Source organism: Pongo abelii, chromosome 1 (assembly GCF_028885655.2).
Source record: "Pongo abelii isolate AG06213 chromosome 1, NHGRI_mPonAbe1-v2.0_pri, whole genome shotgun sequence".
Taxonomy (NCBI): Eukaryota; Metazoa; Chordata; class Mammalia; order Primates; family Hominidae; genus Pongo; species Pongo abelii.
In genome coordinates, this window is record NC_071985.2 from 143936801 (window position 1) to 143958405 (window position 21605).

Consider the following 21605-nt stretch of genomic DNA (forward strand, 5'->3'; position numbering starts at 1 on the left):
AATAGATAAAGAAAAAGCTTGATAAAATATGACAGTCATTCATATGAAAACTCAGCAAATAGGAGTGGAAATGAACTTCTTCAAACCGACCAAGGGCATCTGCAAAAACTCTACAGCTAACATCATACTTGATGAAAGACTGACTCTTTTGCCCCTCAGATCTAGGAACAACACAAGAATGTTCACTCTCACCACTCCCATTCAACATTACACCGGAATTGTTAGTACAATGGAAGTGTTAGTGCAATTTGGGAAGAAAAGGATATAAAAGGCATATAGATCAGAAAGGATCAAATAAAACTGTCCTTATTTGCAGGCAACATTATTGCCTATGTAGAAAATCACAGGTAATCTACAATAAAACTCTTAGAACTAATAAATGAATTTAATAAAGTCAAAAGATACAAGGTCAGCCCACAAAAATCAACCTTCAACAGTTTCTGTATATAAGCAAAGAACAACTGGAAACCAAAATTTTAAAAATGACACTATTTACAATAGCTACAAAAAAAGGAAACAAATAGATATAAATCTAACAGAGCATGAACAGGATCTGTATATTGAAACTACTCTAAGACCAAGAGACTGTCAGGATGGATCACAATTCCTGTATCTCCTTAGATTCCATGACCCTGTACTTCTTATAACGCTCCTTCTACTCACTATAGAAAAGGCTCAAGACCTTCTTTCTAGAGTTAGCCTTAACAAAGACTAACTTTAATGTTCTCTCATGTTTTATTATATAGATTTTCCCCCCAGTCTAACTCTAAAACGGTCCTTTTAGGAAGTTAGGTAAGACTACATAGAAAACAGCAATTGCTTAGGCTAGAGGAATTTATTCATTCAAGATATTTGTTATCTACAAGATACTCCGCCAAGGACTAGGAAACATAGTTGTGTTTCTCTCTTAAAGAGCTAAAAGTCTATGCTGAATACATATATTAAACAAATGAAAGAAAATTAAATACCCAGGAAATTGAAGGGAGAGCACGTCTATGATTTAGGAAGGAGTTAATCTAATCCCCCTATAACAAGATAGTTCACACAGCTCTTTAGGATGTCTTAGCCCTATTTCACCTTATCAGTTAATTAGAGAAAAGAAAGAAAGAAAAGGAAAGAAAGAAAGAAAGAAAAGAAGGAAAGGAAGGAAGGAAGGAAGAAAGGGAAGGAGGAACGGAGGGAGGAAAGAAAGAGAGAAATCCAGTAGGGCATGGTAGTGTGTGCCTGTAGTCCCAGGTACTTGAGAAGCTAAGGAGGGAGGATTGCATAAGGCCACAAAGTCGAGACCAGCCTGGGCAACAGAGCAAGACCTGCCTCTTAAAAAAGAAAAAAAAAAAAAAAAAGTCCTTGGAAATCTCTAAGGAAGCTGAGAATGGTGGCATACGCGTGTAATCTCGGCACTTTGGAAGGCTGAGGCAGGAGGCCTGCTTGAGCCCAGGAGTTCGAGGCTGCCATGAGCTATGATCCCACCACTGCACTCCAGCCTAGGCAACACAGCAATGAGACCCTGTCTCTAAAAAATAAAAAACAAATTTAAACAAATCAAAATTGGGAGAAGGGAGACAGGAAAAGAAAGAACATATTACTTTGACCCAAACACAACTTTAAAAGAATAATAATAATAATAATAATAGATATGAGCCCTGGCTATGTTGCCCAGGCTGATCTTGAACTCCTGGGCTCAAGCAATCCTCCCACTTCAGCTTCCCAAAGTGCTGGGATTACAGTTATGAGCCACTGCACCTGGCCCCAAACACAACTTTAATAGAGCATCATGCAGTCAGCATCCCTACCCAGTTGAATGAACTGGGTAAGTGAAAGAAATTAAGAAAGTAATGAGCACCATCTAGTGGCCAGAATTTTTATTTTTCCTCACAATATTTAATCACTACCTTACATTACTGATGAGTTTGTTCAAACTTACTGCCTGTCTCCCCTCCCTACTAGAAAATAAGGTCCAGCGGGCAGGGTCTTTGTCTTTTTTGTTCCTCACAGCATCAATAGAGTCTAGAAAGGTTGCCAGGCACACATACATACAATAAATAATTTTTTTAAATGAATGAACATCTTATATACACTTTATTATCCCAACTCCATTCCTAACACTTCCCGCTGAAAGTTTACAATTATTAAACATCATATTATTTCACGAGTTTTATAATTATTTATATTCTTGTGCTATTTATAATAGAATCTTCTCCCTCTACTCCCCACAAAGGATTTCATCAGTATCCCTTCTTTAAAAACCTGGAGAAGCTGGTGTTGATTAATATTCCTAACATTGCTCTAGGGATCTAACTGGCATGAAGCATGTAGCACTAACTTTGGGCCAGCATTGTGAACACTGCTGCAATAAACATGGGGGTGAAGACATCCCTTTGATATACTGATTTCCTCTCTTTTGGGTATATACCCACTAGTGGGATTCCTGGATGATATGGTAGCTCTGTTTTTAGTTTTTGTTGTTGTTTTTTTTTTTTTTTTTCAGGAACCTCCCAACTATTCTCCATAGTAGTTGTACTAATTTACATTCCTACCAACAGTGTACAAGGCTTCCCTTTTCTCCATATCCTTGCCAGCATTTGTTATTGCCTGTCTTTTGAATGTAAGCCATTTTAACTGGGGTGAGACTATATCTCATAGTAGTTTTTATGTGTAATTTGCATATTTTGAACCAACCTTGCATCCCAGAAATAAAGCCTATTGGTTATGGTGGATTAGCTTTTTGGTGTTGCTGGATTTGATTTGTTAGTATTTTGCTGAGGACTTTTGTGTCTGTAGTCATCAGGGATGTTGGCCTGAAGTTTTCTCTTTTTTTTTTTTTTGAGACGGAGTCTTGCTCTGTCGCCCAGGCTGGAGTGCAGTGGCTAGATCTCGGCTCACTGCAAGCTCTCTGCCTCCTGGGTTCAGGCCATTCTCCTACCTCAGCCTCCAAGTAGCTGGGACTACAGGTGCCCGCCACCACACCTGGCTAATTTTTTGTATTTTTAGTAGAGACGGGGTTTCACCGTGTTAGCCAGGATGGTCTCGATCTCCTTCGAGATCGCCCGCCTCAGCCTCCCAGAGTGCTGGGATTACAGGCGTGAGCCACTGCGCCTGGCTGAAGTTTTCTTTTTTTGCTGTGTCTCTGCCAGGTTTCGATATCAGACTGATGCTGACCTCAAGGGTTAGTAAGGAGTCCCTCCTCCTTGATTTTTCTGGAATAATTTCAGTAGGATTATTGACAGCTCTTCTTTATACATCTGGTAGAATTCGGCTGTGAATCTATCTGGTCCACAGGTTTTTCTTGTTGGTAGGTTTTTTATTACTGATTCAACTTGGAGCCCATTATTGGTGTGTTCAGGATTTCAATTTCTTCCTGGTTCATTCTTGAGAGGTTATGTTTCTGGGAATTTACCCATTTCTTCCAGGTTTTCTAGTTTGTGTGTACAGAGGAGTTCATAATAGTGTCTGGGTATTTTTTTTTCTGTAAGGTCAATGGTAATGTCATATTTGTCATTTCTGATTGTGTTTATTTGGATTTTCTTTTTCCTTATTAATCTAACTAATAGTCTTTAAATCTTATTTATTCTTCCAAAGAAACAACTTTTGGTTTCATTGATCTTTTGTATGGATTTTGCATCTCAATTTCATTCAGTCAGTTCAATTTTGGTCATTTCTTTTCTTTTGCTAGTTTTGGAGTTGATTTGCTCTTGTTTTTCTAGTTCCTGTAGGTGTGATGTTAGGTTGTTCATTTGAGATCTTTCTAACTTCTTGATGTAGGCATTTAGCACTATAAACTTTCTTCTTACCCCTGCTTTAACTGTGTTCCAGAGATTCTGATATGTTGTATCTTTGTTTTCATTAGTTTGAAAGACTTTTTTGATTTCTGCCTTAATTTCATTGTTTACCCAAATGTCACCCAGGAGCAGACTATTTAATTTCCATGTAATTTATACTTTTGAGAGATCTTCTGGGTATTCATTTCTATTTTTATTGTGCTGTAGTACTAGAGTATGGCTGGTATTATTCCAGTTTTTTGCAATTTGTTGAGAATTGCATTATGGTTGAGCATGTGGTCAGCCTTAGAGTATGTGGTCAGCCTTAGAGTATGTGCCATGTGCAGATGAGAGGAATGTATATCCTGCTGCCAAACTGATTTGTAAAGTCAAAATTCATTTTCCCTTTTTAAAAATTGTTCAAAGACTGTAAAGACTATCTGACTGATTCAAATCACAAATTCTAACAGTTAAGTTGCTATCAATACAGCCAAACGTGTATGTGGATAGACAGACAACAGATAAATGAGACACACATTTACCCTGATCAGCCTTTCCATGGGTTAAGTGTACAATTTCTATTATGGTTTTTGAAATAGTTGAACTAATGTTTGTATAGCTATTATTATCTGGCTAGGAAACATTAGTTTAATATTCTAATACACACACATAAATATTGCATTTAAAATACTTACGTGAGACTGAAAACTGAACATAATTCTCTAGAGCAGGATTATAAGGTGGAAAAGTCTTTAGGAACTTCCAAACCCACACTTAGTTGTCTTGTTTCCTAGAGCAGGTCCTTCTTAGTACTACTGTAGGGTTATAAGATAAAAGAAAATGTAGTCCTGCCTCCTTGACTCTTAGTACCTAGAAGTCACAGATACCTCTTCAGCAGCATTTTCAGATAATGAGGCATTGCTACTATCTTCCAACTTGTTTTCCTCCCTCACTCCTCTATTGTCACCTGGAAGATCCATGTAAAAGGAAAGCGGAATGCCTTTGGGAATCAACTAGAATAGTAGTCAGTAAACAATTACAGGCAAACTGTGGCTATACTTCAGGAAACAAATGTAAAAGAGTTAAACGAAATTGAAGTTGATTTATTTATCTGCAAATATAGATAGTTGGTCCAGAGCTGGAGTGGTGGCTCCATGATGTCAGGGCTCAGGATCCTTCTCTCTCGTTCTATTGCACTAGATCATCTTGAACTTGTAGATTCCATATGGTGGTCCAAGAGGGCTGCAGGCATCTTAGACCTGTACCCTGCACCCAAACTGGCAGGTAAACTGCAAACCAAGGGAACAAGAAGGGCCTACCACTCCTTTAAGACATTTCATGGCAGCTGCACGTACAGCTCCCATTTATATGCCATTGGCCACAATTTGGTCATACAGCCAACCTAGCCATAACAGAAGGTGGAAATGCATTCTTTATACAATGCACCCATGTACTTTGCTGAAACTTGGGGACTCTATTACTATAGATTTAAAAAGGGATTGTGACCCAAAAAAAAGTTTTTAAAAAAAATAGAAGAGAGTATCAAATAGTGGGGGATAAATAGCAGCCCCATCCTAAAGTTTCTCTTTCCCTTTTTCGTAACGACCAATGTTATAGTACTTACTAAGGACTGAGTACTCTCCTAAGTATCGTTGGTTTTGTTTTGGTTGACTGATTCATTAAATCATTTAATCCTTACAATAACACTCTGAGTAAGGTTCTATTATTCACTTTTTACAATTGAGGAGATTGAAGCACAGAGAAATGAAATAACTTGCCCAAAGTAACACAGCTAGAAAATCGCAGAGGTGGAATTTGAACCAGGCAATTTGGCTTATCCATTATGCTATACCACCTTCTCTCTGCTATATTTCAAAATATTTTCAGTTCTTTAGATGAGGCAAGGAAAAAGGCCTAATCTACATAATTTTTTATTCAGAAAACAAGGGTATAAGGTAATATAAGGGTAATATTAGGGTATAAGGGTAATTTTTGTATTCAGAAAACAAGATTAAAGGGCAATATACCTATTAGCTAGTAATTTCTTTTTCTTTTTTTTTTTTGAGACGGAGTCTCACTCTGTCGCATAGGCTGAAGTATGGTGGCACAATCTCGGCTCACTGCAACCTCTGCCTCCCGGGTTCAAGCGATTCTCCTGCCTCAGTCTCCTGAGTAGCTAGGATTACAGGCACGCACCACCACCCCTGGCTAATTTTTTTGTATTTTTAGTAGAGACGGGGTTTCACCATGTTGGTCAGGCTGGTCTCGAACTCCTGACCTGATGATCCACCCGCCCACCTCGGCCTCCCAAAGTGCTGGGATTACAGGCGTGAGCCACCGCACCCAGCCTATTAGCTAGTAATTTAAGGGACTCACTTACACGGCCTTTTTGTACATTCGGGGCCTTTTCAACTCCTATTTCCCTTTCCAGAATCACTTTTGCAAGGCTGCTTCCTTACCATTCAATTCTGATTCTAATGTCACCTCCTCAAAAAAGCCTTCCTGACCATCCTATTTAAATTTGCAGCTATCTCCACCCATCACTGCTTCTTTCATAGCACTTATCACCCTCTAAAGTCATTTTTTATACTTACTTGTCTATTGCTTGTCTCTCCCTACCAGAATGTAAGGTTTAAGACACATGTTTTCTCTACCTCATTCTTCCCAGTTGCCTCAACATTCTATGAGAAAAAGAAAAACAGCCCTTGGTGTCACGAACAGAACTAACACTTTAGTGTTGTTAGGAATTGACTGCAGTGTTCCCCTGTTAAAACATAACAATCTCACAAAACACTAACATCATACCAGGTCATTCTGTGATCATAATGAAGTGACACAACAAACAAGATCACACTATTTTTGCCCAGCCAGATTTTTAAAAAGGTCACTGTGCAAACTACAAAAATATCAAACTATCCTCCCCTCCCAGCTAATATGATTGTTGCTTCTTTGCGGATTACAGCTTTAGCCTTGCACTTTTCCTCCCTCCTAAAGGTGAGATGTAGTATGATCCCCAATCGCGGCGGACCCCACAGGCAATGCGCGCTGAGTCACACTACACAGCCAATCCCAGGCCACATCCAGGCTCGCCCCTACCTGTACACAATAATTTCTCCATGCACCTAACCGTCTGCTGAAACTCCCTGTACCTAGTTGAAGACTATATTCCTTTAATCAATGTATACTTTTGTTCCCTCCTTTAGAACTGAATAACAATGCTAACGCCTCTCCCACTCCCTCTAGCCTCTCATCCTCTTAAAATAGAAGAGGAAAAATATCCAAACATAAAATTCAATTTTTAACAAAAACTCTCTTTTCGCTGACACTGCCCTCCCCAAAGAAGTCACCAGTGGTTTCCTTCCTTGTTTTCCTAGAGAATTTTCTTTTTCGCTTTTTAGTGTCATTTTTCTTCCTCCTTCAGTCTCACATGTCCCTTTCATTCTTAGTTTGCTGATCAAACTAATATCCAGGAAAGTGAAGTTCCTTTCCGCTTTTTAACCCCACACCCCCATCTCAAATGACAAATGCATCTAGGAACTCCTTTTCACACTCTCTCTAGCCCTGCCCTCTCACGCACCTTCCAAAGTTATTCCACCCCGATCCCTCCACTTGTACAAGCCCAGCGGCCCCACAGCTTGCCCATCCTTGCAAACCAGTCCTCGTCCTATAACCTGCCCCACCCCGATCAGTCGCATACATCCGACTCGAGCCCTGGGCCCAAATTCCATACCCATATCCAAGTCCCCGCCCCACTAACTCGAGTCCGCACTTACGCCTGCCAGAACCAGCATGTGATCCCGGCCGACTCCACAGCCAATGAGTTCCCTGAGTCCACACCCATAGCCAATCCTCGGCCACGTCCAGGCCATCCTCCATCTTGTTCCCTTCCTCACTCAAGCCCAACCCAGTGCCGCCACGCCTTCCCTCCTCCATTTCCATCCAGTCCGCGATCGCGGCGGACCCCGCCGTCATCGCGCGCCGTGAGTCACACTCCACAGCCAATCCCTGGCCACATCCGGGCTCGCCCCTGCCCCTCCCCCTTGTTCCCACAAGCCCGGAACTCCCCAAATCCCGCCCCTCCCCTCCCAAAAAAAACACCCCTCATCCAGTCTCTTCCAGCTTAGAGATCCTGGCCTACCCCTCCGCCAAAGCGCGCACTGAGTGCAAACCCCAGAGTCAATCCCTGTCCCGGCTCCGCCCCCCGCGTTCGAATCCCGCCCAGCCGGGCCCTCAAGCCCAGTCGGGACTCGAGCCTAGGGAGGCAAGGTTCCCGCACCGGATAGGTGAGTGGGGTGGGCGCGTGGCGCGGCGCTTCGGTGCGGACTGACTAGGGCCGTCCCGGCGTGCGGGGTGAGGGGACGGAGGCCGGGCTGCTCTTGCCGGAGTCGCTCCGGGGCCGCCTGCGGGGGCGGCTGCAGGGAGTCGGCCCTAGATTAACAGTTTGAGGGGAAGGCGCCGAGGTGACTGGCCTCCAGGGGGAATCCCCTGGACCCGGGTCACCGTCTTGGCGCTTTTACTCTTGATTTCGCTGTTTGGGCTTTTAGAAGGCAGTCTGAGAAGAGTGACTTTGGGACTCTTAATTTAAAAATACAAAAGAGGCTCACGCCTGTAATCTCAGCACTTTGGGAGGCCGAGGCGGGCGGATCACGAGGTCAGGAGATCGAGACCATCCTGGCTAACACGGTGAAACCCCGTCTCTACTAAAAATACAAAAAATTAGCCGGGCGTGGTGGCGGGCGCATGTAGTCCCAGCTACTCGGGAGGCTGAGGCAGGAAAATGGCGTGAACCCGGGAGGCGGAGCTTGCAGTGAGCCGAGATCGGGCCGCAGCACTCCAGCCTGGGCGACAGAGCGAGACTCCGTCTCAAAAAAAAAAAAAAAAAAATCTAAAAGAATACCAAGGTTGTTACGTTGCCTTATAAATGAAACTTAGCAGAATCCAACATTTGTAGTTGAAAGAGAAAAGGTGTCTGTTGCTTTTGGAGTCGAGTGGCGCAGAAATGCTTCCTTTGCTTCTCCCACGCGTGGCTCTTTGGCGGCCACCTGAGGGGGGACTGGGGCTGCAGGTCAGCCTTTAGCAAGTCTGACTTCGGGAGCCAAAACCGAATTCCTGCTATCAGCCAGGCAGCCGCACTGCTTTCCTTCTGGAGATGTTTATAGTTACACGAATCCGTTTTCATAGAACAGTTTTTCAGCAATTTCAGGCTCGTGTCTCCTTAAAGCATATGCTGCCCGACTTTGGCTAATTCTTTCCGCTCTTGTTCTAAAGACCTGGCTTTGAAGCGCATCCTTCCACTGTACTCCCCCGTCCAGGACTTTGTTCACCGTCTAGATGCCCTCTGTTGTATCAGTGAACCTTATAAACATTCTAGAAGCAAACTAACAAGGTAGAGTGTGAAAGGAAAATCATCTTTCCAGTGGTCGGACTCTTGTAACAGTGTGGGCGGCGCATTATTAGCTGTAGCCCTTTTTGCCTCATGTTAATCTTGCTTCAACTTGCAGTTAACCCAGATGTTCTGGACTTTGTCAAATTAAATCTCTTCCTACCTCTCCTCCCCGTGTGTGAAGTATAAATTGATCATTTGGATTTAAGTCTAGAGCTTTAAGCCTCTTAAGATTTATTTTGACGGGCTTGTCTGCCTTTTAGCTTTATATTCGGCCCCCCAAAATTCACCAGCTTTCTCAGCTTCAGGCCACCCCCAAATCTGCCAAGCGTACCTTCTGAATCTTCATTTTAAACAGTCTAACCCGTTGATAATAAATCGACAGTTTCATTTGTATAGATCATGCGTTTTGGAATATGGACTTTATGCATAATATGCTATAATTAGATCACGTAGATCATCCTGATTCATGAGTTGCCAGGTTTTCTTCACAGAAATTGTTTTTAGGGAGAAACTAGAAAAATACAATGAAAATATTGTTTAGAATTAAAAGCCATATACCTTTTTATTTTCTCCAACTTTTCGATGACATCTAAATTTAATGTATTTATCTCATTTGTGAATATATGTATATATATGCAATGTTGATTGCATTAGAAAATGCTGCCCAAAATACTGCTCAAAATACTTAATAAAATGCAGATGTAAACTAGCTTGGTTCAAAGGTTCTGAGTCTGCATTTATCAGCCTGCTTAGATTTCTTCGGAGCCATTTTTTCACCTATGCTCCCACAGTTCCTTACACAATGAGATTACCTAGTGAGAGGGTCATAAATTAGATGGAAAGAGAGCCTAGGTCTAGGTCTACGTCTTGGAATTCCATCATTCAATGGCGGATTGTGGGAGAGGTAGGAGATAAATGAGAGATTGTAAGATGTCAAAAGCCAAGAGGACATGGTGTTTCTCAGGGGAAAAAGGGCTTGCTTGCCAGTATCTAAAGCTGCAGAGAGCTCTAGGAAAGTGAGAATTGCAAAATGTCCACTGGATTTAACAATATGAAGGTCAAAACTGACTTTAGTAAGAGTTGCCATTATGGAGTAATGGGTGAAAAGTCAGATTGCACTGGGTTGAGGAGCGTAGATTGAGGAAAAGGAGAGAGCTAGTAAAATGAGCAACAGGGAGATGGTACAGTCAAGAGTTTTATTTTTTGTGTTTTTTGTTTGTTTTTTATGGTTTTTTTGTTTGTTTGTTTTTTATGTTTTTTAACCGGGAGAGACAAAGTTGAATATGCAGGAGAAAAGAGGTAATAATCAGTGAAGCAAGGTCTCCATAGAGGGAATGAGATCTAAGTCGTGGAGGAGAGGCGATCCTTTTAAAGGAGGGTAATTTCCTTTATTATATTGGGAAGGAAAAACAAGGATTTGTTAGATTTGGGAAAGTAGAGAGCACAATCTGCTTGGACTGAGGAGGAAGGTAGAGGGATTTAGTTTAAAGGAGTGTGGGAAAAATTTAAAGAATCATTTTGGACTATGGGAGACAAGTGTTGCCTACAAAATATAGTAGAAATGCTGCAGTGTTGGGGGTCAATTTAAGACTGATGACCACAAATCTGTGGTGAAACCAATATCCTGTGGGACTTTCTCCAGCAGTCCACAGCCAGGAAGTACGTTGCATGATGGAGGTAATGTGCTGTAGAAGACAGATAGGAGAGAGGGATTTGGGATTTAGGCTTTGAGATTTCCAGATGAAAACAAGTAGATTTAGATTTAGGGGCAACTCCCTAAGAAGGAAGGTGGGCATTGAGGCCTGGTACCTAGAGAGTATGGCTCACCCAGTCTGGGGTGAAATCTCCCAGAAGCTGCACTCCAAGCTTACTTGCTTTTATTATTAGCATATTACCTCCATCATGCAATGTACTTCCTGGCAACTGACCCAGTTCTTCCTTTCTCTTCCATTTTCCAAAGTTTCAACTGTGTCTTTTGGGACAGCTGCGCCATAATCAGCAAATTCCATTGTATCTTTATGTCATTAGAGGGTTCCCTCTACCTGCTTGCTTTAACTCAAACCTTATTAATTTATTCATCTATTGTGAAAAATGGAGAAACTGAGGCCCAGCAAGAGTCCATAACTTGACTACAGATAGAAACTTTTTTTAAGATTGAATTCTGCTTTAATCTCTTAATGTGGTAAATCACATTAATAGATTTCTTATATAAACCCAACCCCCCTTGGTCATGATGTATTATCCTTCTTGTATACTACTGGGTTTGATTTGTTAGCATTTTATATAGAAGTTCTATTTAGTTTCCATAGATTAGGTCTCTTTTTCTCTAAGGTTTGATAACTGTTAGACGAAATGCCATCCACTGATACAGCAGCCTTATACTGTAGACTTAAGAGAACAACATTCTCAGAGTAAAACCTTATGAGAAATATCTATTTGCCTGAATGTTTTTAGAAAGCTGGGTTTTCTTTCCACGTCTAAGTGGCAGTATTATAATAGAGTTTCATTGCCTTGGTCTTCCTCCGTTTACCCATGATGGATATCAATTTTATACTTGCAGGTAGAGAAGCAATTCAGAATGTATGCCTATCATGCCACTGGAATCCACTAAAATGGCTTGTGGGAATTGTTGGAGGAAGTACCTTCAGAATAACCTAAGATTCACTCATATATTCTTTATATTTATCAAGGACCTACTGTCATTCATCTTTTCAAACAACTTTTTAAATAACTGTTTCTAACAACTTTAATTTACTGTTACAAATTATGCTTTTACTAGTGACTGTTATCCAGAGGATTCTGAAATTTGAGTAGTTCCTAGATTGAAATACTCTGGATTTTATAGCTGCTAGAAATGGAACTTTCACTTACTGAAATTTAATGCTCTTGACTAAATTGAAGCCTTATTTTTTGAATTAAGAATATTCTTAAAGCTCTCTAGTTTAAAATGATGTGAATATAAATTTGTGTAAGGAAGAATGCATTTATTAGAATGCTTCCAGTGATGAGAGATTATATCATAGAAAGAAAACTTGAAAGAAAGCAAGCTCACTTATCAAAAATGTTTACTTGGATTTTACGTAAGCTTATGATATATCAGCTAGCTGTAAGTGTCTGATAGTGATGTACCCATCATATATTTATTCCTCTTCTCAATTTTTCTTTTATTTAATAGCATGTTTTTGGCCCAGAGGAGCCTCTGCTCTCTTAGCGGTAGAGCAAAATTCCTGAAGACAATTTCTTCTTCCAAAATCCTCGGATTCTCTACTTCTGCTGTAGGTATTGCTTACTTACAGATAAATTATTGTACATATTCTGCACTGTCCAAAAAATATGTAATTTTTCAGATGCTTTTTTACAAATATTTTATTGAAATGAACATTTCTATTACATATGCTGAAGGTGTCTCTTGTCGTTGACTAGAATTGACATTCACTGAGCAACTGCTTGCCTGTCTGTGGATCAGGCCATGTGCTGGTCATTATATATTCATTACCTCATTTTGTCTTCACAAAACCCTTCAAGTTATGAATATAGGTCCAGTGGCATGGGAAAAAAGTAGAAGAGGATATTTCAGGAGGACTGCTCAGGGATGGAAAAAGGTTTAAAAACCATAACCACCAAATACAATGTGTACATCTGCTTTAGGAACTTGATTCAGTCAACCAAAATGCAGAAAGACATTTTTTAAAGACAATCAGAGAGATACGAATGTGGACTGGGTATTAGATGATAACAAGAAATTATTGTTGGTGAGGTGTGGTAATGAAATTGCAGTTATATAAGTGGCAATATTTTTTAGATATATGCCAAGTATGTAGGGATGTAATGATCTAAGATCTAAGATTTGCTTGAAAGTTACTCAGCAATTAAAGAAAAAAAAAGGAGGCAAAATCTTGAGAATTACTGAATCTCAGTAGTGTGCATATGAGTGTTTTATATTAGGTTAAAGTATATGAAATTGCTATTTTTGTATGAAAATTCCGTTTTTGGCATATGAAGTACCATTTTTGTCATAAATGGTTGAATATTGGCAATTTTGTATTCAACCTAATTCTAATCTCTCAACTGGTTTAAAATTTTCTCAATGGTTTAAAATTTTCATAAAAACCATCATCAGTGTCTTCTATATGTAAATCCTATGAATTCTACCTCATAACTGTCTTGAATTCTCTCCTGTATGCCACCATGACCACCTTTTTCAGGCCTTCTCCCAACACAGAATTCAGTTGAAGCCAGGGAAGTGGGTGTGCTTCCCCAAGGCGATCATATGAAACCATGGCACTAAAAGGGCATTTGTGTGCACAATCCTCATTTGTGGAACTTTTATTAGACTACGTATGCCAGGGCCCACCATTATGCATTCTAATTCTACATATCTGGAATGTATTTTGAAAAATCTTTCCAGCTGATTCTGATGTATGTCCCAGGCAAGAACCACTGACAATGCATTATTCAAACTTGTGGACTATTTGTGATAGCACTGACCCCTCTCCATACCTAGCAGTGGAATGGTTGGGTTGTGTGGTAGCTTTATGTTTAATTAAGTAACTGCCAAAGTGTTTGTATCATTTTAACTACATTGGAAAGGTGTCTACAGTTCATCAGAAGCTTTGCATTTAAAATAGTCGCACAGGGATAAAGATAAATATTCTTCCTATTGCTGGGCAAATGAAAAACACTGGGCAGTGTTACAAAAGCAATAGTGATAAGTTTAAATCAAGAAAGACTTGTCAGAACCAGCCAGATAAGTTACTGTGAACCTACTTAGAATATTCGTTTCATCCACATCATCCTTAATGTCATGAAAACCTGCCGGGAAGGTTACCTCCAAGTGAGGGAATAGAATGAAGGATAGGCTGTATTTTCCTGTATTACTTGCTTTTTTACAAAAACATTTTACGTATTCTCTAATTTTAAAGAATGTTTTGAATGCTAAAGGAAAAATGTAGGCGGGGCGTAGTGGCTCACACCTGCAATCCCAGCACTTTGGGAGGCTGAGGCCAGTGGATCGCTTGAGACCAGGAGTTCAAGACCAGCCTGAGCAACATGGCAAAACCCCATCTCTATTAAACATACAAAACATTAGCTGGGCACACGCCTGTAGTCCAGGATGGTCTCGATCTCCTGACCTTGTAATCCGCCCGCCTCGGCCTTCCAAAGTGCTGGGATTACAGGCATGAGCCGCTGCGCCTGGCCCTAAAATAGTCTATTAATTTTTTTTTTTTTTAAGAGATTCTAAAATTTAAATGTCCACCAGAGAAGCGCAAAAGCAACACTGGACAAAACCTTTTCCTTAGGTCTGTCCTTCCTTAAGGAAATCAACTCTCTCTGTCTCTCTGTCTTTTTTTTTCCCCATACAGAGTCTCACTCTTGCTGCCCAGGCTGGAGTGCAATGGCGCAATCTCGGCTCACTGCAGCCTCCGCCTCTCGGGTTCAAGTGATTCTCCTGCCTCAGCCTCCTGCGTAGCTGGGACTATAGGTGCCCGCCACCACTCCCGGCCAATATTTGTATTTTTTGTAGAGACAGGGTTTTGCCATGTTGGCCAGGCTGGTCTCAAACTACTGGGCTCAAGCAATCCACCCTCCTCAGCCTCCCAAAGTGCTGAGATTACAGGCATGAGTCACTATGTCCAGTCCAACCCTCTTTTGATGTGAAAGTATCACCTTTTGTACATTTAGTCCATACCCAACATCTCTTTGCCTCCTTTAGTGCAAAGTTACTCATCCTTACTTGTATCTAAGAGAATCTTTCCTACTTTCTGAGTGGGCACTAGTTTTGGAGTATATATATTGTATGCCATGAACTTTATTTTTCCGCTTATGGCTTTGCCTCATTTAATTGCCATAGCACTTACATGGGGCAGGTATTCATTTTCCTGCTTAGCAAATAAGGAAACTGAATTTCAAAGATGTCAGGTAACCTGCCTACTTCACACACTAGGAGTTTTGATGTTTAATTTTGAACTAAGATCTATCTGGCTTGAAGCTCTTTGCATTAAACAACCTTAAACAATATACTTAGAACATAGGTGTATTTTTGGCACAGAACATGGCATGTGTGTGAGGGACTGAGCACAGACTTGCCCAGATTCAAACTTACCAATCTTCCTGTTTCATGTGCCCAGCAGAAACAACCTGTTTCTCAGCCTCAAATCCAAACTTCCAGTTGTCCTGATTGGTTCAGCCTGACTGTCCAACTCTGATTTAATTATAGCTGTGATTGGGGGAGCTGAGATGACACAGTGTAGGCAGGCAGAAGGGCCCCAGGCCTGTTCATATGGGTGAGGACAATACTCACACACTCCCTTCACTTACTCACTCTTCCAAGGTCTTGGCTTGAACCCAATTTTTTTTGAGAGAATAAACCAGGCTTTTTGTTCTCCACTTGGCCTGACTCCATTTCTGGCATTCCAGCCATGTATTTACCTGTTATCAGCTCTCAGGTTTAGAGAAAGCCTTGTTTCCAATAAGCTTGTTTCTCTGAAGTAATTGTTAAAATACAATTTTCAGAAAAAGATTAAATCATGACTCATACAAATATAAAAATGAACATGTGCTAATAAAGATTTTTATTTTACTCAAGTGATATGAGATAACCAGACAGAAGTTATAACCAGTACATATGGAAAGTCAAAAAGCACGAATTCATATGTAGTAAAGGAATTGGATTGCAAATGAAGGCAAAACTGTTTTTTCTACAGGGTGGAGGGAAGATAATCAAAACGCTAGAACCAGAATTTGCATGCCTGTCACTTAGCTTCAATTTACAAAAGCCCAGAATAACTCAAAGGCAAATTCTAGCCCTGCAAGTATCAGCCCTAAAGCTGTGTTGTGGCCAGTGCATAGTTTTCTATTGAAGTACAATTTTTTCCCCAAATACATTATCTCTCAGAGGGAGTCCAAATTGCTTCCCTTTCACTCAGCAGATCTGTTCAGTCAACATATTAAATAGCTATAGCGTATCAGGCACAAATAATTCTTTATAAAATAAAGTAACAAAATATATGTTGTTTCAAAGTTCCAGTTAAGGCCAGCCATGGTAGCTCACCCTTATAATCCCAACACTGGGAGGCCGAGGCAGGCAGATCACTTGGGCTAGGAGTTCCATACCAGCATGGCCAACATGGTGAAACCCCGCTCTACTAAAAATACAAAAATTAGCCAGGTGTAGTGGCGCATGCCTGTAATCCAAGCTACTCAGGTGGCTGAGGCACAAGAATGGCTTGAGCCTGGGAGGCAGAGGTTGCAGTGAGCCAAGATTGTGCCACTCCACTCCAGCCTGGGCGACAGTGTGAGACTCTGTCTACAAAAAAAAAAAAGGCTACAAAAAAAGGGTTCCTGTTAATTATACGCACTTATGAGCTTAATATAATTGCATTTTTTATGTATCTTTAAGCATCTTTCCCTGCTTTACATTTCCACTTCTGAGTTTTACTTTCATTTCTTCCACCATTACAGGAACATTCTGTTGTTTTCCTCTGCCATCTAGTGGCAAAAGAAAGTAATTTTCCTGGTTTTTTGAATGGATAGCCATACCTTAAAAAGCATCCAGATTGAGCAGTAGTGCTAGCGGCTTCGCGGTTCAGTCCTCCTAACCGACAGCCGCCACTGGTGTCGAGCTGCTAGGAAGCCCCTGTCGGCGAGCTTGTTGGAGCTTGAACCCATTGTCACCCCTCCGACTCACCGGCAAAAAAAAAATGGTTGAAGCAGATCGCCCAGGAAAGCTCTTCATTGGTGGGCTTAATACGGAAACAAATGAGAAAGCTCTTGAAACAGTATTTGGCAAATATGGACGAATAGTGGAAGTACTCTTAATAAAAGACCGTGAAACCAACAAATCAAGAGGATTTGCTTTTGTCACCTTTGAAAGCCCAGCAGACGCTAAGGATGCAGCCAGAGACATGAATGGAAAGTCATTAGATGGAAAAGCCATCAAGGTGGAACAAGCCACCAAACCATCATTTGAAAGAGGTAGACATGGACCGCCCCCACCTCCAAGAAGTAGAGGTCCTCCAAGAGGTTTTGGAGCTGGAAGAGGAGGAAGTGGAGGAACCAGGGGACCTCCTTCACGAGGACACATGGATGACGGTGGATATTCCATGAATTTTAACATGAGTTCTTCCAGGGGACCACTCCCAGTAAAAAGAGGACCACCACCAAGAAGTGGGGGTCCTTCTCCTAAGAGATCTGCACCTTCAGGACTAGTTCGCAGCAGCAGTGGAATGGGAGGAAGAGCTCCTCTATCACGTGGAAGAGATAGTTACGGAGGTCCACCTCGAAGGGAACCGCTCCCCTCTCGTAGAGATGTTTATTTGTCCCCAAGAGATGATGGGTATTCTACTAAAGACAGCTATTCAAGCAGAGATTACCCAAATTCTCGTGATACAAGAGATTATGCACCACCACCACGAGATTATACTTACCGTGATTATGGTCATTCCAGTTCACGTGATGACTATCCATCAAGAGGCTATGGCGATAGAGATGGATATGGTCGTGATCGTGACTATTCAGATCATCCAAGTGGAGGTTCCTACAGAGATTCATATGAGAGTTACGGTAACTCACGTAGTGCTCCACCTACACGAGGGCCCCCGCCATCTTATGGTGGAAGCAGTCGCTATGATGATTATAGCAGCTCACGTGATGGATATGGTGGAAGTCGAGACAGTTACTCAAGCAGCCGAAGTGATCTCTACTCAAGTGGTTGTGATAGGGTTGGCAGACAAGAAAGAGGGCTTCCCCCTTCTGTAGAAAGGGGATACCCTTCTTCACGTGATTCCTACAGCAGTTCAAGCCGCGGAGCACCAAGAGGTGCTGGCGCTGGAGGAAGCCGATCTGATAGAGGGGAAGGCAGAAGCAGATACTAGAAACAAACAAAACTTTGGACCAAAATCCCAGTTCAAAGAAACAAAAAAAAGAGTGGAAACTATTCTATCATAACTACCCAAGGACTACTAAAAGGAAAAATTGTGTTACCTTTTTAAAATTCCCTGTTAAGTTCCCCTCCGTAATTTTTATGTTCTTGTGAGGAAAAAGGTAAAACGTGTTTAATTTTATTTGACTTTATGACATTGCTTTTCAACAAGCAAATGTTAAATGTGTTAAGCCTTGTACTAGTGGTGTAACTTTCCAAGTAAAGATGTCCCTAAAGACCACTTCCTATCTGGTTTTTCCCAGTAAATGAGGCAAGCAATTCTAAGATCTTCCACAAAACATCTAGCTATCTAAAATGGAGAGATGAATCATTCTGCCAATACAAACAAGCTAGCTATTTGAGGGTGGTTGGGGTATGCTACTCATAAGATTTCAGGGTGTTTTCCAACTGAAATCTCAATGTTGTCAGTATGCAAAACCTGAAATCAGATGCCTATGTAAGGAAAGTGCTGTTCACCCAGTAAACCCAAAAAAAGCAAATGGATAATGCTGGCCATTTTGTCTTTCTGACATTTCCTTGGGAATCTGCAAGAACCTCCCCTTTCCCTTCCCACAATAAGATCATTTAAGTGTGTGCTAAACAACTACAGAATACTAAATAAAAAGTTTGGCCAAAACCAACCATGAAGCTGCAAAGGTGCTTGCTCTTACTCTTTCAAATTTTTGCAACTCTGTAGTGTCTCACTTTTAAAGGAACAGCTTGATTGCAAAGGAGAAAATAGATAAGCAATGAAGTTATCTCCAACTTCCTAAAGGCTTATGACTTCTAAAAAGTGAATCTATCAGCATTCCACATCAGATTTAAAGCATCAAATGCCGTGAAACAGCAAAGATGGTTGAAGATTATGCTCATTATGGTTGTGGAGTGCTGATTGATTCACAGTAGATAAAGCTGGCAGTAAGAGAAATCAAATGCTAAGAGTTGTTGAAGCAGAAGGCGGCTGATTCTCAGTAAGTCAGTGCAGTTGCATAAGCAGTGCTGTCAGAATTGGTTTGGTGCAGGCAATAGATTTTGCCTTCAAGGGTTCCTGTGGATCTCAGGAAGGCATCAGTGTTGATTAACACTCATAACTAGGGAGTGAGTGGTAGTTACTTAAAACAAGTAATTGACCAAATGGAAAAGGGGAAGTAATTAAGGAAATTGGTAAGTGGAGGTAGTCAGGAAGTTCTTGTGGTCCTTTACACAAATTTTACAGCTTTGGGTTTCATTTTGTTTAGCTAAAGTCATGGGGACAACTCTTCAATTTAGAACTTAAGATGAATTATAAAAATGATAGATATAAGTGGTAGCTCTATCTAGTGAAGTGTCTGTCAGTAAGTGAAACATTTTTTTTGTGGTGGCTTATCCAGAAACAGTTTAGTTGTAGAATAAAACTTATGAGTGACATCTGGAAAGTAACAACCATGCTAAGATGGCAAACACACTGGAAACAACTGGGCCACTTGGCTTTCTTTTGCTGTATTGTTTTATAAGCCTACTTTACCTCCCAGTCTTGGAAACAAGTTTTAGTTTATTGCTTTGGAGACTAGAGCCAATAGTATAATATTCTCAAAGGAAACAGACGAGTTGTTAGATTAGAGGAACTAACTCAACTTCTAATATTTTTTTTGTCATAATTATGGCACTGTCATGTTTTAACATTTGCAACTAGGGATAGTACGTACAACATTTTTAACTCTCATTTGACAGACTACTACTAATCACAGACCACAAGGGTAATGACCAAATTTATGTGGTTGTTGCACTTCCATAGTTGTCTTAGCCCAATCCTTCCATATTCTAATGATTACTTGGGTTAAAGCTTCTGTGAGGACCTTTTGGCTCTTGAGATATCCTAAATATTTAAAATTTTTAGATATCCTAAATATAGGATATAGAGATTGTACCAAATATGAATGATATTGTTCAAAGCAAGGAGTATGTTAAAATGACCAGACACCTGTTTGGTAGATAGTTTACTGACCTAGCAGACGTGTGGAAAAAGAATCAGATCTTGATTCTTCCAGGTTTATACTGGTTGTAAAACAGAATGATATAGAAAATGTTTTCCTTGTTTAAGTGGTAGTTGAACATAGAACTTAGGTATTATAGATCACTTTTCACTTTTTGGAATGTTTTGTATTGAAACTTAATACAACTTTAACATGGCCAAAAAAAAAAAAAAAAATTCCAAAATCTATGAGATAATTTTGTTAAAGTTGGCTTGCTTGGGCGGGTGCTTGGTCCAGAGGGAGAAAAGAGGGCATGATTTCAGAATACTCTGGCAGCTTTTTAAATTCAGCTTTATCAAGTTACAGTAAACTGTATCTGTTTAGAATTACAACTCAATGGTTATTTTGACAGATGTATATGCCATGAAGCCACTGTCACCATCAACATGCAGAACACTTCCATCGCCCCCAAAAGATTCCTCAAGTTCCTTTGCAATCCATCCCTCACACTGCTGATTTGTCTTTGTCACCATATATTAGTTTGCTTCGTGGTGTTGTTTAGTATTTTATATAAATGGGATTGTGTAGCATGTACTTTTTTGTTTATGGTTTCTTTCACACACATAATCACTTTGAAATTCACCAGGTTGCAGTGTATCAGTAGCTTATTCCTTTTATTGCTGAGTAGTGTCCCATTATGTGAATATGCCATTATTTGTTTTTCTACTCGCCTGTTGATGGACCTTGGGATTGTTTCCAGTTTGGGGATACTGTGAATAAAACTGTTAGGAACATTTGTGTACAAGCCACTGTGTAGACATACATTTTCCTTTCTCTTGGGTAAATACCTACCAGTAAAATGGTTGGGTTGCATGGCAGATTTATGTTTAATCAAGTAACTGCCAAACTGTTTGTTTTCCAAAGGGGCTATACCCTTTTATATTCTCACCAGGGTTGTATAGAGTTCCAGCTGCCAACACTCAGTTTTCAGCCATTCTGATGGGAATCTAGTGGTATCTCATTGTGGTTTTATTTTCATTTCCCCGGGTGACTAATGCTGGTAAGCATCTTTTAAGGTACATTTTGGCCAATTGTATATCTTCTGTGAAGTGGCTGTCAAATCTTTTGCCCACTTTTAATTGGATTGTTTGTCTTATTGAGTTGTAAAAGTTGTTTATATATACTGTATTAAAGTCCTTTGTAAGACACATGTTCGTAAATACTTTTCTTTCATTCTGTGGCTTAGAATCTGGCAACTTTTTAAGAGATACTTGAGCCCACTGAATGATATATAGATTTTATAGTTTTTTTAAGTCAAGGCTTAATAATAATTAACATTTTTTGAGTGTTCATCTCTCAGTCCCTCTATGGTCATGAAGGTGGGAGATGTGTGACTCTGTTTAGTCTCAAGTAAAGAAATGCAAACTGAGATAATGGGTACAAATGGAGATGAAGCAAAGCCCTGTGATGTTCAAGTTCCTGGTTTCTGTTACCGTTCAGTCTGGCTGGACCTCTGCCTTTCCCATGGTAACATGAGCTTTCTAATGAATTCTCCCTTTTCACCTAAACTGTTTCAGATTGAGTTTCTC

The 21605-nt window shown here is 40.5% G+C and overlaps 2 protein-coding genes and 1 long non-coding RNA gene across 12 annotated transcripts in view; 2 read left to right on the plus strand and 1 right to left on the minus strand.

The window, feature by feature from the left end:
- Positions 1-7747, minus strand: part of LOC129050137 (uncharacterized) — an 88329-nt gene extending 80582 nt beyond the window's left edge. For 8 of the 9 annotated variants that reach the window (XR_010135499.1, XR_010135493.1, XR_010135496.1 and 5 more), the window contains exon 1: positions 7532-7720. This is a non-coding gene — a long non-coding RNA (uncharacterized LOC129050137). Of the gene's footprint in view, positions 1-7531 lie in introns of all 9 variants that reach the window. The other variant, XR_010135501.1, reaches the window with a different exon arrangement.
- Positions 7748-7775: 28 nt separating this feature from the next.
- Positions 7776-21605, plus strand: part of KYAT3 (kynurenine aminotransferase 3) — a 56985-nt gene continuing 43155 nt past the window's right edge. Inside the window, exons 1-2 of one of the 2 annotated variants that reach the window (XM_003775650.4) lie at positions 7776-8041; positions 12320-12419. In XM_003775650.4, the coding sequence (XP_003775698.2) occupies positions 12321-12419 (99 nt within the window). In that variant the 5' untranslated portion in view covers positions 7776-8041; position 12320. The remainder of the gene's footprint in view (positions 8042-12319; positions 12420-21605) is intronic. The other variant, XM_002810639.4, reaches the window with a different exon arrangement.
- On the plus strand, positions 7876-21224 carry RBMXL1 (RBMX like 1). Its single transcript, XM_024232890.3, has 2 exons — positions 7876-8041; positions 16606-21224. The coding sequence occupies exon 2, from the start codon at positions 16845-16847 to the stop codon at positions 18015-18017; it is 1173 nt and encodes a 390-aa protein (XP_024088658.1). The 5' UTR covers positions 7876-8041; positions 16606-16844; the 3' UTR covers positions 18018-21224.

What these genes read in the sequence shown, in the direction of transcription:
- RBMXL1 (XM_024232890.3), top strand. Translation starts at nt 16,845, where the DNA reads ATGGTTGAAGCAGATCGCCCAGGAAAGCTCTTCATTGGTGGGCTTAAT.